Source organism: Rhinatrema bivittatum, chromosome 5 (genome assembly GCF_901001135.1).
Source record: "Rhinatrema bivittatum chromosome 5, aRhiBiv1.1, whole genome shotgun sequence".
NCBI classification, from domain to species: Eukaryota; Metazoa; Chordata; class Amphibia; order Gymnophiona; family Rhinatrematidae; genus Rhinatrema; species Rhinatrema bivittatum.
The window spans coordinates 40,318,009-40,334,673 of NC_042619.1; the positions used below are offsets into that span (position 1 = coordinate 40,318,009).

Here is a 16,665-nt window from a genome sequence, read left to right on the forward strand (position 1 = left end):
GACCTCTCAGAAGAGTTAACAGAGGGAATATGAAAGAGGTTTATAATATCATGAGTGTGATGAAACAGACAATAGAACATAGTTATTTACTCTCAGTCCTTGTATTCAGAGGACACTGCATGAAACCAAAAAGGTAGCAGCTTTAAAATAAATTTGAGAACTCATTTTTTCACAATAAAGCTATGGAATTTGTTTGCTGGAGGATGTGATGAAGGCATCTAGCACAGCTGACTTTAAAAGGTGTTTGGCAAGTTCCTGGAAGAAAAGTTCATAAACAATTATTAAGCAGGTAGACTTTGGGAAAGCCACCGCTTATCCCTGGGAATTAGGAGTAAGAAATGGATCTACGTTTTGGTATTTAGTACATCCTAGAGATCTTGACAGGCCACTGTTGGAGATGGAGGACTGGGTTTGATCCAACATGGCATTTCTTATGCTCACTGTTTATTGATCTATAAGAAAAAAAAACTCAGTTGCTTTTTTTTATTTGCTTTTAACTCAAGAGTGGTACAGAATCACTGACTTATGGTAATTAAATGGCTCTGGCTGGAAATAGGAGTTTTGACTATAGCGCTCTGCTCCTGTGATTTTTAATGCCACAAGCAGACACCTGGAAAGTTGTGCCAGTAATGAAAATAAAAATATACTGAAATATTATGGCTTGAGAACTTTTATGAGATGTGTGTATAATATATTAGTTTGTCATAACAACTTCCTAATTGCTTAAATAAGGGTGCATTGTTGGTCTCTTGGTCAGACTTGGCAGCAAAGAGTCAAGAGTGACTTTAATAGAATGTATGAAAGTTTAGATTCTTGTTTAAGCCATCTGCCTTAAGGACTTTCCTTTGGTGCTTAGTAGGTATGCAATTGGATTAATGCATTGCTCCTTCAAAAGGACCTTGCATCATTTACAGTTGATGCAGGATGCAAATGCAGCTGTTTGGCTCCTTTCCAGGGCAGGTATTTGGGAACAAATGTCTCCAGTGCTTAAAGAACTGCACTGATTGCCAGTTAGTTGTCAAGCCAAATTGAAGGTATTCTGCTGAATTTTTAAGACTTTGAAGAGGATCAATCCTTCCAGTCTGCAGGATAAGTTCTCTTTGCATATTCTTACCATGGGTTGTGTTCACAGGATGAGGGTTTTTTCCTCCACTAAGGAAGGTGGTTTCACATCAAAAAGCCTTTTCAGTCGTGGTACTATATGGAAGCAGCTATGTAAGAAAGGGAAATGCATCTTTTGCAAGATTTGATGATTTCATAAGCATTTAAAAGTGTTGATTTTCATACAGGCATTTTGATTTTGTGTGCTGCCATTTCATTTATGTTTAGGCTGAGGATTTACTTATTTTAATTGGAATTTTTTAAAATTTTATTTGATGTGGGTTAGTTTTTATGTTTATTTTATGAGTTTTTTGTTTTTATAGGGGATTGATTTACTATATGATTTATGTTAGGTGAATGGTTTTGGTTGGGGTGGGATTGATCTGTTTGCATTGTTGTTCATTTGTTTCTGTAACACTTTGAATTTTTGAAAAATAAGCATGGAACAAAAGTTTTAAATAAATACATCAAATAAAGCCAGATTCCGAGCATTCCACCGATTCTCTGGAACTTTTGGTAATTCCCTTTGCTCTACTGTGGTTTAGTTTACTCAACTGTAATTGGCTCAAGAAAAAAAGTGTAGCACTAACAAAATCTTAAAACACAACCTCAGTATTCAATTAATTGCAACACTGCAGTACACCTAAAACAGCGCCATACTAGAAGTAGCCTGGCTTTTCTTTTGGTGGTTATACTTGAACATAAGGTGCTGTAGAAATCTCAATTATAATTTTACGATACGTCATTTGATGCCCTGATTCACATACGCTAGCTGTAATGTTTTAATAATTCTTTTTAGGGACACTACCTGATTTTTTCTTTTTGGTTCTATACTTCAAGGTAGCTAAATTGAACAAGTTCTGGACGTGCAGCAGAGAGTGCACACTGATATAGGCAGTCTATCTGCACTGTAAGCAATATTCTCATGCCGGGCCTTTTGTTGCTCTTTTATTCTTCGCTTTCCCAGAATCAGATCTGCCCTATCAGTCAGCTTAAAATGTATTCTTAATGTAATCTTTTGAAAAATGGTGGTGCCGGGCCATAGGGGGCACACCAGGCCCCACTAGGCCACCAGAGATGTTCCAGTAAGGACTAGAGGGTGGGGGTTATTTAGGATGCTAGGACCCTTTAAAGCATGGCCCTGGGGGGAGGCATCAGGACACGTATAAAAGTGTCCTGATGCTTGTAGGTGAAAAAAAGTTAGCTACAACTCCTGAGTCACAACTAACTTTCCAGAACATAATGCAGCTTGTGATTTTTCAAGCATGCTACAATTATTTTATTTGCATGGTATTGCATGCAAAGCAACTCAGTACTATATTTGCATTATCTGGGGATAATACTTGTATGGCTAAGGCATTTATTGTGTGGTAAATGTCTAACACAGCTAGGCAAATGTACCCCTTACTTAAATGTGTAATTTGATGATTTCTTCATTGCAATTAAAAAAACAAAATGACTAATTTATTATAACCTGCATTTGAACCAGAGTGACAGCAACGAAAGCCTAATTTTTCATTCATTGAAGCAAGCAATTCCAGTTCATCCTACCTGCAGTAGCCAGCAAAACAATGCCAAAATCTCCATGATATAGCTACTTAAGAAGAAAGAGGATTTTTAACATGCGTGCATGTGTGTGTCTGTGTGTGTGTGTATGAAAGAGAATCATTAACCTCTTACCTGATCCTTGCTTCTTCAGCTTTCTTTAGGTCAGCATCCCGATTAAGTACCTTCATGATGGCCTCCTGCTCCTCTTCTGTTAGAAAGCTGAGATCGATCATCTTGTGAGCCAAAATCGATCAAAACCACCAACAGCAAATGATCAGCCTTGGGCTTGTGGAAGAAGTAACGGCACACACCAAAATCTGAATAGGGAAGATCTGGTCTCGGTTGCTGGGCACGGAAATGTCACTTGCATGGAGTTCTACCAGTTAGTGTGACTGATAGAAAAGTTTGTGAGTTCTTCTGTATTAGGAGAAGGTCTTTGCATGAAGCTCTGGTCAAGAGGCTCAGAACAGGGAGCTGCATTCCTTACTGTTCAGGTCACATGTTCACCACAGAGGTGCTCTCTCTTTCATATAGGGCATCATGCATTAGGTGTTTATTTACCCAGTATAAAACTGCAGCATCCAAGCATCACCTATAGAAAAAACAAAAATCAAACCGAAAGAATAAATAAGCACACTATTATTAGAAGTTTATGAAGCTGCAAGTTCTTACAACCAATAAGCTCCTGGAAGCTTGTTTTGCAAGCTTACTGAACCAATGCCAAGTGAATCATTAAATGTCTCCTAGGGCATTTCCATATAATTAGGCTTAGCCATACTTTGGCTAGTAGAAAACATCGATGGAATCTTTTAAGAAAAGGAAAAAGAGAAATAAATCATAGCCCAGGTACATCTCACCCCTCACTCTCTTTTGAGCTCTCCCCTATTCCTCCATTTCTCTTTATCCCTCTTTTAAAATATTTAAAAACACTCTTGCACTTTAATTTTGTTGGAAAGTAGAGACCATAGCTTTATATATCCACAACTTTAAACACTAACAAAAAAACATAGCAAATATGAATATCAGTAAGACTTACTGGTTAGAGGTGTAAATTACCCCTCCCCCACCCCTTAACGCCGTTCCAAGCTACCACATGAAAATCATGAGGCAGCCTGAAAGCCTCTGGTCATGCCATGCTCAATAAATGGATTTGTCTCGCAGACAGACAAACAATTTTCCAATGTCCTTCACAGGCCCCTCTTCTCACATTTATAACAAGCCAGAGTAAACCATAATATCCCAGTCTGCTTTTCTCAAACCCAACCCTTCCCCCTGACTAATGGCACCTGTCTATTTTATTATTTGCAGTTAGGCAGTCAGCATCACCATGATGAATTCAAATCCGTCTTTCCCTCGCTCTCTGCTACTATTCCCCTCACCTTGAAGGTAACCCATCCTTCCCTTGGGTACTTGCCAGGTTCTTATGGTCTAGATTGGCCACTGTTGGAAACAGGATGCTGGGCTTGATGGACCCTTGGTCTGACCCAGTATAGCATGTTCTTATTACTGGAACGTGTGGCAAGTGAGCTTATGCTGTGCTGAACGATGCTCACCCATTCCACTGCTTCCTACAGTCTCTATCGCAGTTATTCACTTTGGATCTTGCTGAAGATGGGCAGTTTCGCAGTGACTGTGCTCTTTTCTTCCCCTCCCTACCCAAACTGCTACCACCCTGTTCACATTTTCCCTTCAACTATCCCTGGTAATATTTTGTGGACAGTGGCAATAGCCCGGAGATCGGTCACTCCACTCCCACACACTTCCAAATGGTTTGTAGCATGGGATCAATACAGGCTAGGACACACTAAAAGGATAATCTTCTTTCTTTATTTAAAAAGTACCGGTAGTTCTTACCCACACCCTCCACTGTTCAGGGTGGGTTACAAAGAAGCACACATAATGAAAACAATCAAAATATAGAGAGAAAACTAAATAGACTGACCTAAGCACTGCTAAAAAAAGAAGAACATTTAGGATAGACTTATTCCTGAAAGGCTTGCTTGAACAAAAGGGTTCTCAAGGCCATCTTGAATTCTTTGGCACTGGTTTTAGTTCTCGTGGCTACAGGAAGTGAGTTCCAAGCAGTGGGGCCTGCAAATTGAAAGGCTTGCTCACGTCTGATGCAAAGTCTGGTAAGCCTGGCAGAGGGGACATCAAGAAGTGACTTGTTTGCAGATCTGAGAGTTTGAGACGGAATCTAGAAGCGTAAGACGGAGTGAATCCATGGACTAGGGACATTGTTAAGAAGATTATGACCAACGGATGCCATCTTGTGCGTCAGTCGTCATTGGATAGGAAGCTAATGAGGAGATTGTAGTACTGGAGAAATGTGTTCATGAATTTTGGACTAGCTGAGTGTTTTGAGGGAGACCAATGTAAAGAGAGTTGCAATAATCTAAACCAGTAAGGATCAAAGATTGTAGTACTGTACGGAAATCAGGAGGTTCAAGTAATGGCTTAATAGTCTTAATTTTGCATATGAGAACTAAATAACTGATTTAGTATGTGATTTCATATTCAGGGTTTGATCAAACATAACACTAAGATTGCGAACATTCTGGGAGATCTGTATGTTGATATTGTCAAAGGACCACTTTTATGTGGGGTATACAAGGGTGTGGGATACAGACTCAAAAATATGGAATATTATTAAATAAAGCAGCAGATAGTGCAGATCCCTGAAGTACTCCTGTATTGACTGAAAACCAGGAGGAGGTAGCAGACTTTATATGAGTTTGTTGTGAACGGTCGTAAAGGTATGAACTAAACCCAGAGTAAACTCAATCAGAAAGATCAATATTAGATAGGCAGGAAAGAAGAATGTTGTGATTGATGGTGTCAAAGGCTGCAGTGAGGTCTAAGAGGATAAATATAAACATTATGATACATGACTGCTTATCCTTTTGTTTTGTAACTTTTGACAACTGTGAATGTTTGTCTGACTGAATATGGATGTTTTTATTGTAACCCACCCGAACTCTGGAAGTATAGCTCTGAGGTGAGGATTACAGCCCAGCAAGTTAAGGTACAAAAAAAAATATATATATAAAAAAAAGTTACAGAACAAAAATATTCTAAAACTTCCTTTCCCAGAATAAATATTATCCAATATAAATTTCATCTGGTCTTCATACCCAGTTTTCTGTTTGGCAAGTAAATAAGCAAAATCACTCACTTTAGAGCAAAGTACTCTTCGGAGATGACACCTGACTTAAAGAACATTTTAAATTCTTCTTTATTTGTTGTCTGCTTGTTCTCTTAATAAGGTTTCATTTTCCCTTCCAGCACTGTCGCTATTTTCTTGAGAATTGGGGGGAGAGGAAAGTTGGGGGGAAAGAGAGGGAGGGAGAATTTTCTATAGTAGCTATGATGTTGGGTGCATGCCAACCTTTGGTCCAAGTGATTTCCATGCATTTATCGAGAAACTAAATTATTTGAAGGCATTATTTTTTGTGCTTGAATATATTCAGCCTCTCAAAAAATCAGTGGTAGCATTATGCATCATTATGGCTAGAGACAATGAAAGAAGATTCTAAGCCAGAAGCAAACATTACTTTTGTTAACGTGTGTTGTTTTTGCCCTGTTCCTATTTTAAATGCTAATCTCAGTTTAAAATTACAATTCTTTGGGTTGGCAGAGGTTTTCTGGTTTGATTCCTGGCTAGGGCCTCCTGCATCCCAGAGTCGCCGGCTCTGGGGATGCTGTAGAGGCAACATTCACAGTCCCCGGGGACAAAGAGTACAGGTCCTGGTGGCAGGATTAGAACCCATGATACAACGTTCTGGAAGGTTTCCAGCATCAAGACCATTGCTGCAATGACCAGATTAGGAAGAGAGGGGAAAAAATAAATTAAACACCCCCAGCCTTCTCCGGTAGTTGCCGGTGAAGGCTTGTGGTTCCAACTGAGCTGTAGGAGAAAGAAGGAACAACTGGGCTAAAAAAAAAATATATCTTTAAATGTGAACTGAAAGACAAATTTGTCCAGTCACTCAGCTGACATATTGTGTGCTCTCCAGGACATTTCTCAAAGGGCTTACAGTTCAGAAAGGGAGATAGGTCAGAACAGGTGAAAGAAGTTAAAACAGTCCTATTGTCACAGCTGGGACCTCTCCAGAGATTCATGGAATCTGCATAAATTGCCTCGGCAGAGGCCACTGTTTACTTTTGCAGCTCCTCCCTTTCAGGCCACCAGCAAGGAACAGGAGGAAAGGGGCAGGAGAAGGGAGAAGAGCAATTTTTTGCTCTGTAGAGTTTGCTGCAGCCTCAGCCCCTCCCCTCCTGTGTACAAGAGAAACAGGAGGGGGGAGGCTAGAGCAGACACAGTTCAGCCCTGTAGTTCTCTGTGATCCCAATACTCTGGACTCAATGGAGAGTAGAATGGGGAGAGACACCCCAGAGCACAAGTCAGGGAGCTGTGAGTGATTTATAGGGGGCAGGGGAAGAGTGCTAGGGTGAAATTGCTACAATCCTTAGCAGAAGGCATGGAGATTATGACCCCAAGGGGTCGATTTTAAGACCCGCACGTACATGGATGCGCCAATTTTATAACATGAACGCGTTGGCGAACGCATGTTATAAAATACGTTTCCCACACGCACGCTGGATTTTAATGTCTGCGCGTGCATGTATAGGCGGGTGAGCTCCTCCATGTGCAGGGGGGGAATTTAAAAAGCAACTCGCAGTGATGCAAGCAGGGCTTCCCCAGTCCACTCCAATTAAGAAGCGGACTAGAAGGGAACTTCCCTATACCCCTACCTAACCTTCCTACCTTTTCCCCCTGGTATGCCTACAATAACTTGCTCTTAGAGAAATATAAACTTTCCATGTTGGTCACAGTTGTTACAAAAACAAAATGATGGTTCTCTGAGAAGAGCCACATGGAAAGAATAAGTATAGAAGTTTTATAAAGGGAATGGGAAGAAGGGCATACTTCTGAATTCACTCTCAAAGCACAGGTGGTGGTGAAACCCCCATGGGAGAATAGTGAAGGACTAAACAAAAAATATTCACCATCATAGATGTCAATTGTCATTAATCTTCTTAAACGCCATTGCAATTAGTGTAAGCAACACTTTTTTTTTTTTCAAGTAACTTAGCAGGTAGAAAGGTAAGGGACCAGCTCCATAGTCTCTTGGCACTTCATGACTTGAGTATCCAACTCCATGGACTGACTAGGGTTCAAGATGCCTATAACTGCCTTGAAAGAGGAAGTGGCAGGCACTGGTATGACTGAAGCAGCTGGCTATGAGCATGCCAGAAAGGGCAGAAGTCTGACCTATTAAATACAGAAGTTTGTTACATGGCATATTGGTGAAGAATCGGAAGGGGGGACAGGAGGACACAAGGAACAATGCATGACTATTTCATAGTTTTGAAGCCACGGAACCCTCGCTGTAGTTATGCAGGTAAATGTCTTTGGACAGACTGAACACTGCTGCGTGCAGAGCTGGTGTGGGTGGTTTCAATTGGTCTTGGATTAAGAAGACAAGGAAGAGGCTCCTAAGGAAATATTTTATACACTAAATGGAAAATAATGTAAACAAAACACAGATTAATTTAACATGTAATATTCATTTTTAAACAGCTAAACCAACACTCTGGTCTTCTCATGAGACCTTTATCGGGGATTTAAACATTGGTTTAGCTGTTCAATTAAATATGCATTATTGGTGTTTCTGGAGGAGTTTTTTGCTTTTCATTTATTGTGGGGGTGAAACTATCAACCATGGTACCCCAACTAGTTGTTTGCTACATATAGTCATTTAAGAAGAAAGCAGTTTGCCAAATGATCTCATTTGGACATTTTACATGCTACATTGTCATAAGACACATAATATATACTTTTATTAAGTTCCTGTGTCAACATCCTGCTTATTATTACTTCCCTCCTCATATGCTTCAATCCAGAGACCACCTCCTATGGGCGTAGTCCAGTTCAGAATTGTTTTTCTTGGTCCACAACAAGATCTGATATAACAGAGTAGCATGTCATTAATTGCTCCTCGACAGGGATGGTAAATAATTGCGTACCCTTAAGCAAAACTGGAAACAAGTGACGTTGTTTTCAGCAAAGGCAAACTTCTCTGCATCTAATGACACATTCACAAAATCTTCAAGATTTTCTCCCGTGTTTGCTTGTCATTGGCTGAAACATTAACACAGACCTGCAGTAAAATGCATTAAATCAATCTACAGACAGAAAGGCAAGATATGGTCTGAATATGTTCCTTTGGTGGCCTTTCCGTGTGTGCTTGTTTTCCCCCCATCTGATAATTGTAGATTTCTCAGCATCGTGTGTAACTTCTAAACTGTGGCCTCCGAGAAAGCATAACAAAGAATTCTTTACTTGCTCTCCTTGATGGCAAGTTCCAAAAATGGCAGCTACCTGGATAAAACAGCTTGACCTCAATCCATCCCCATCCAATGTTGCTAGAACTATAGGCGAGATCCACGGTGCACCTATTTTTAGCCACCTTAAAAAAAAAAAAAAAAAAAAGAGGTGTTCCTATGGGCATATTTAGATTGGGGAGGAAAACCTGTTTTGGCCCCCACTCTCCCACACTGTGGGCCGGATTTTAAGAGTTACGCACAGGGGTAGATTTGTGCGCACAACCCGGCGCGCATGTTATAAAATCCGGAGTCGGCGCTCACAAGGGGGTGCATACTTGTGTACGCTGAGCCCCGGTGGCTTTCCCCGTTCCCCCTGAGGCCGCTCCGAAATTGGAGCGGCCTCAGGGGGAACTTTCCTTCTGCCCCCCCCTCCCACCTTCCCCTCTCTTGCCCTACCTAACTAGCCTCCCCAGCCCTACCTAAAACCTCCTCCTCACCTTTGTTAAAGAAGTTGCGTCTGCCTCCAGGCAGGTGTAGGTTGCGCTTGCCGGCGCGCAATTCCCCGGCCTAGAGGCCCTACGGAGGCCTCTGGCCATGCCCCCGCCCCATCCCCGCCCCTTTTTTCAAGCCCCGGGACATACGCACGTCCCAGGCCTATGCAAAATAGGCTCGGCGCACGTAAATCCAGCTGGATTTACGTGCGCAGGGCTTTTAAAATCTGGCCCTGTGTGTACAAACAGCAAGTACAAAGTAACTAGCTGCTAATTTTCAAAGAGAATCAACGTGGGTATTTTCTCTTGCAAGATTTTCCTTCTAATAAAGTCCATTCATGTAGTTTACAACTCTGGGGGGCTTGAAATTATTGCTCCCCACCATGTGACACCAGTGTTTTCACCCTAGTGTTACCTAGGCCCCTATTTTACTGGGTCAGTCAAGGTTTGAGCCTTTATATACACCGCCCCAGCTGAAAAGCTAAAATTAAGCTATAGGATTCCAGTTTTAGCAGTGCATGATGTTTACCACAGCTTGAGAGCCTTATGGATCACGAAGTAAGTCCTCCCATGGTTCTTATAGGAGATACTTTCAAAGGGCAAGTCATTAACCCCTGTTTTTAACCACATGGATAATGTGGGTACAATGCCTGAAGCCATCAAACTGGATTTTCAGCCACTTAATATCACGTGTGCACATTCACAATGTGTGTACTTTTCGCTGCAGTAAAAAGGGGAATTCTTGGGGGGGGGGGGGGAGGCAATAAATTAAATAGGGGAAGAAAACTACAAAGCATGCATTTCAATTTTTAGAAAATGTATATATACGTTTCACCCGCATTTGCAGAGGCGGATTTACCCACAGGCAGAGTAGGTAAGTGCCTGCAGGCAGTCATCAGTGGAGGTATCTGCCCTGCTGTGTTAGTCATTTGTTTTCATTTATTCAGCTGGATAACTCACCTTTTTCAAATGCCTCACAGTGAAGAACAAATAAAATGCATCATTATCTGCGACAATGCAATATCTTAAGTGGGTGGGGGGAAGGAAAAGGAGAGTGCCTGGGCAGCCAAGAGATAGAAATGCTCTGCTGCTTATTTGAGATGACTTAAGGTACACATGTACTTTCTTATCCACCTAACAACCCCACGTTCAAACACAAACACTGTGGTACTCTGTGTTTGAAGAAGATCAGGTTGATTTGAGCAGGCTGAAAATTCAAAGTATGTTCTGTTAAGCACTTTCCCGAAAATGTACCCTTAAATGTGAATTTTAAAAGCCCAGCACGCATCAAAACCGGGAGATACGTAAGCTGGGCTGGTGTAAGCCGAGAGATTTTAAAACCACCCATATTTGTACATATCAATCAACCAGTTTATAATCCTCATCACCACCACCTTGGCGCTCATTCCCAAACTTCTCATTTTCTTCACAAACCTCCTATGTGGGACCATATCAAAAGCTTTGCTGAAATCTAAGTAGATCACACTGAGCGCTTTTCCACGATCCAATTCTCTAGGCACCCAATCAAAAAAAAAAATAATCACATTTTTCAAACAGGACCTTCCCCTGATGAATCCATGCTGCCTTGGATCCAGCAACCCACCAGATTGTAGATAATTCACTATCCTCTCCTTCAGCAGAGTCTCCATTAACTTTCCCACCACAGAGGTGAGGCTAACCGGCCTGTAGTTTCCAGCCTCCTCTCTGCTACCATTCTTGTATAACAGGACCACCACTGCTGTTCTGCAATCACTCGGCACCACTCCCATTTCCAGAGACCTATTTAACAGGTCCTTCAGCAGACCTGCCAGCACATCTCGGAGCTCTCTCAGTATCCTGGGATGTATCACTTCCGGCCCCAAGGCCCTGTCCACATTCAGTTTGCCAAGGTCCTCCCATACGTTCTCTTCTGTAAGGGGTAGATTTTCAGACGAGCGCGAACAGCCTACTTTTGTTTGCGCTCCAGGCGCAAACAAAAGTACGCTGGATTTTAGTAGATACGCGCGGAGCCGCGCGTATCCACTAAAATCCTGGATCGGCGCGCGCAAGGCTATCGATTTTGTATAGCCTGCGCGCGCCGAGCCGCGCTACCTCCCCCCGTTCCCTCCAAGGCCGCTCCGAAATCGGAGCGGCCTTGGAGGGAACTTTCCTTTGCCCTCCCCTCACCTTCCCCTCCCTTCCCCTCCCTAACCCACCCGCCCGGCCCTGTCTACCCCCCCCCCTTACCTTTGTCGGGGGATTTACGCCTCCCGGAGGGAGACGTAAATCCCCGCGCGCCAGCGGGCCTGCTGCGCGCCGGGCCGCGACCTGGGGGCGGGTACGGAGGGCGCGGCCACGCCCCCAGGCCGTAGCCACGCCCCGTACCCGCCCCCAAAACGCTGCCGACACGCCCCCGGAACGCCGCGACGACCGGGCCCGCCCCCCGACACGCCCCCGACACGCCCCCCTCCGAGAACCCCGGGACTTACGCGAGTCCCGGGGCTCTGCGCGCGCCGGGAGGCCTATGTAAAATAGGCTTCCCGGCGCGCAGGGCCCTGCTCGCCTAAATCCGCCCGGTTTTGGGCGGATTTAGGCGAGCAGGGCTCTGAAAATCTACCCCTAAACGTAGTTTTGACTATCACATCCCCATCCATGGTCTTGTCAACCAGCAACGGTCCTTCCCCAGGGTCTTCTTTAGTGAACACCAAACTAAAGTATTTGTTTAATATTTCTGCCATTTCTTCATTTCTCTCCACACATTGTTTCTGGTCATCTTTCGATTTTACTATATCACTTCTGGCCTCCTTTCTTTCTCAGATATATCTGAAAAATGTTTTGTCTCCTCACTTTACCTCTTTGGCCATCCTTTCTTCCACTTGCCCTTTTGCTTTCCTTATTTCTTTCTTCATCTCCCTCAGATATTCTTTCCCTGTGTTCCCTTTTTTGGGATCCTTTATACTTCTTGAAAGCTGTTCTTTTTGCCTTTTTCTTTCAGCCAGCTCTTTAAAGAACCAGATCAGTTTCTTTTTCCTCTTACTCTTGTTTACTTTTCTTATATATAGATTTGTTGCCTTTGTAATAACTCCTTTTAACTTTGCCCACTGTTGTTCTACCTCACCCATTTTCTCCCAGTCTTCCAGTTCCTCCTCCAGGTATGTCCAGATTTTGACAAAGTCAATATTTTTTAAATTCAAAGCTTGGATCTTCATGTGACTCCTCTATATCCTATTCGCAAAATCAAACCATACCGTCTGACGATCATTGGTGCTTAGGTGAGCCCCTACCAGAATATTCGAGACATTATCACCCATTAGTAAGCACTAGATCGAGTATCACACCCTCCCTCATGGATTCCATTGCCATTTGTTTGAGCAGATCCCCCTTCAAGGGCATCCATTATCTCTCTGCTTCTTGTAGATTCCACCGAAGGGATACTCCAATCCACAACCTGTAGATTAAAATCTCCAACCAGCAATACTTCGCTCTTCTTTCCCACCTTTTGGATGTCTTTGACGAGTTCTCTGTCTAGTTCTTCTGTTTTGAGTTGGTGGCCTGTAGATAACACCAATAAAAATAGAAGCGCTATCTTCTTTTTTTAGGAAGGTCCATAATGCTTCATCTCGACCCCACATTTCTTGCAATTCAGTTGCTTGGATACTCCTCCCCCTTTTCTGTTCTTTTTTAATAAGTTATAGCCCAGGATGGCCATATGCCAATCATGAGAATCAGTGAACCAAGTCTACATAACAATTCAAAAATATTATGACTGTCCAAGCAAAAAATATGTCACTATAAGATAATTTAATGAAATAAAGCATATCTCAAAGTTGAGACATCTAGCCAATAGTAGGGCATGAAATTTTATTTATTAAAAAAAAGGTTGGTGTATAAATTGAAAAAAATTTTAAAAATGAAAAAAAAAACGTATTTTGTACACGTGACTTAAAGTATAAAGCAAAATAAGATTCACACAATTTTTTATGAGCACTCAAGCATTTGGAAGGCCTTACTGCTTTACTTTAGTCATACAATTCCTAGAACTATAATAGTAATAACCTTAATGTTTAAATAGCCCCCATCCTGTACTGGTCCTGAGCACAAAGGCACATGAGGAGGGTCATAGACCATGCAAGGCTCCCATGACCCTACAGGGGTTCCCACATGGAGGGAGGGGGAGGGGGGGGGGGACATGAGCTTTCAAGGCCCTTGGGGTTTTTCTCCTCATCCAGCTGCCCTTCCTGCTCACCAGTTCAGTCACGCCAAAGAAACACTCTTCACACCTGTGCTGCTGTTCAAAAACAAAATCCTTTACTGTAAAACTGGTGGCAGAGGAAAAAGTCCTAAACAGTACAAAACTCCACAGTGTACTACAGAAATCAAAGTCCAAAGTCACAACAAAAAAAAAAATCCATCCCTTTTCACCTCTTCACCAGATACAGGTCAGCTCTATGGGTCAGGTACTCCCTTCCACCCCCCTCGGCTCCTTCTCTTTTCCTTTTCCTCTGAAGTCTCAAGCTGATTGCAGCTGAATCAGTCTCCGACTGTGGTGAAGTTTCCCAGGCAGGTTGCCTCCTCTTTGGCACCTCACAGGACATTCATCCCCCTCTCTCAGGGAAATCCTTGTCTCCTCAGGGATCCAAACTCCTCTCTGGTAGACTTTCCCAGACAAAGATGCCTCTTCTATGGCACCTCTCAGTACTCTTGTCCCCAGCTCTCAGGACCCCCTTCTCTGTTTCAACCTCTGAACTCCTTCTCCATCCTGACTACTCCTTTTCAAGCCTTCTTTGTGAAAGGAAAAGCCCATAGTGCTACCCTGTGAAGAGATAGCTCCTTATTCCAATAGGACTCCAATTCTTACAATCCTCTACTTAGTCGTCCCCTCACACCTGTGGGTGCAGAAGTTTTATATTCTCTGAAAATCTCTCTCAATGGGAAGTGGGGCTCCTTCTGAGCACTGACATCACAGGTAGGCAAGGTCTAATGAGGTCTCTGTCACACTGAGGGCACTCAGTCCAGGTGAAGTCTCCAAATGCATGTTTGTACAGGGTAGGGATACTTTTTAGAGACAAAAATTGAGCACTCCATATATATATATATATATATATATAGATATAGCTTTCAAACTCAGAAGGCAATACTCAGAAAAGAGGTGAGCAGACAAGCTAGCCAGATAGCATGTCATGGATATTCAGAAAAGCAAATCTCCCGCTAACGTTCCCTGGGAACAATCAAGACATTAATGCACCTCCTGAAGGTCCCGAGGACAGGCCTTAAAAGGAGCCATTCAGCCCTGGAGTTCTCCTGCCGCGGCAGAGTGTACAAATCAGTGGGGGTGTACTGAGACCCCCTTCTTCCACTCTCCCTGCAATAGGATTATGCACCGAAGTCTTAAAAATAGACTGTAAGTGAATGAGTAGTAACCCTTCCCCTGTCCCCAAGTCCTTCCACTTGTTCTTAAAAAAAAAAAATTATCCAGGCCCTCCGCACCTCTCTTCAGGCACCCGTACCCTCAAGTACTCTGATCCACCTACTATTGTAGAGAGCCCTACTGGGTCTCTACTAAGAAGGTTGTTCCATATTGACAGGGGGAAACAGAAGTAGATGCTGGTTGGGTTTTAACTCCCCCATGTGGGAGGTTGAATTGATGAAGTCCTCCAAGTATAAAATCCAGTGCCACCATTTTGTAGTGTTGATTTCTCTGTTATCCCTTGAAGGGGTAGAATGTCTCCAGTTCTGCTCCTCAGTATGTTCTGGGTTTGGGAAAGGATGCTTAGGCACCTAGGAAGGAGACCTGGGAATGGAACATGAGAAAGGCTGCCTTTTTACCAGCTTTAATCTTACCTTTTTATTTGAGGTGAAGGAAGTTTTATCCACCCTGCCTTCCTCAATGTTGGTTTCCCCTTTTCTAAGGATTTTATTTGTATCTGCCTGAATTGCCATGGATCCGGGAACTCAGGGAAGTAGCATCATGAAGGAGTTTGGAATCTCTCCCTCACAGAGAGCAAGTGGACTCTTGGAAGTCCTCCAAGGGCTGAGTTTCCCTTTCATTCCTGGGAGGAAGAGAAGACCAGTGGCACCCATTTGTTGTTAAGCACCCATTTGTTGTTAAGCACCCATTTGTTGACAAGCCTACCCTGATTAAGTACACCGGCTTCTGCAAGTATCTTGCCTACGCCTTGTATATTCCTGTAAATAGTCCGTTGCAGTTTTTATTTATTGCTTTAATTCCTCCACCTCCTGCTCTTTGTATACTCCTCCTTGTTCGCCCTCCCTGTTCATTGTAATTTCTACCTTTAAAGTTACATTGTAAACCGGTATGATGTATGCATACTAATACCGGTATATAAAAGTTTTTAAATAAATAAAATAAATATCATCTGAATATTGGAGTTGAAGAGTGCTCTTCAAGTACCAGTAGGACAGTAAGAAGCAGGGATAAGATGTACAGCCTGGAACAACTGCACAAAGGCATGACACATGGGATTTCAAGTTATGTCAACTAAATTGGATTTAAGTGTCCTATCCACCAAACTTGGGAGGAAACTTTAAAAACTACCCCAACATTTTTAAAGGATCAGAAATAAAAGAACAATTTAACTTAAATAGCTGAACAAATTCACTTGAAACAGAAAGTCACAGATTTATTGAGGATGAGCCACTTTCATTAACTTTCAATTATTTATCAATAAAGTAAGTTGGGAACCACAATCACCTTCCAGCATGCTTATTACTGCTATATACTAAGATTGTGTTGTATAAATATTGATTGAACAATGCTCAGGGCCTTGGAGAATAATCTTCCCCCACCCCACACCCCTCACCCGGGAACTCTGGACCTCAGAGGGGATAAAAAATAAGGAAAGGAAGTGTGAAAAGCATAAGCCCAGGTCCTCAGTGAGGACCTCAGCCCAGGTGTTACACCATTAATCCTGGTGGTCTAGTGGTGAAAGCCACAGTACCCCCTAGGCATGCAGGGCCAATGACTCCATTTTAAAAATGGCACCGATTGGTTAGGGGCATCCCTTTGTTCCATCATGTGATAGGGGCAAAGGAGCACTTGAAGCCAACTAGTGCCATTTTGAAAATGAAATTGCTAGCCCATCATGCCTAGGGGCCTTCACTGCTAGACCACCAAAGTTAGATTACCAGAGTTAATAACTGAATCAGGATATTTTCTTTGTTTTTTTTGTTTGTTTGTTTGTTTTTTTAAGAACAA

At 42.7% G+C, this 16,665-nt stretch overlaps 1 protein-coding gene across 9 annotated transcripts in view; it reads right to left on the reverse strand.

Moving 5' to 3' along the window:
• SYTL2 (synaptotagmin like 2) overlaps positions 1-16,665 on the reverse strand; it is a 264,487-nt gene that overhangs the window by 189,048 nt on the left and 58,774 nt on the right. For all 9 annotated transcript variants that reach the window (XM_029602243.1, XM_029602249.1, XM_029602250.1 and 6 more), the window contains exon 2: positions 2,782-3,241. In XM_029602243.1, the coding sequence (XP_029458103.1) occupies positions 2,782-2,882 (101 nt within the window). In that variant the 5' untranslated portion in view covers positions 2,883-3,241. The remainder of the gene's footprint in view (positions 1-2,781; positions 3,242-16,665) is intronic.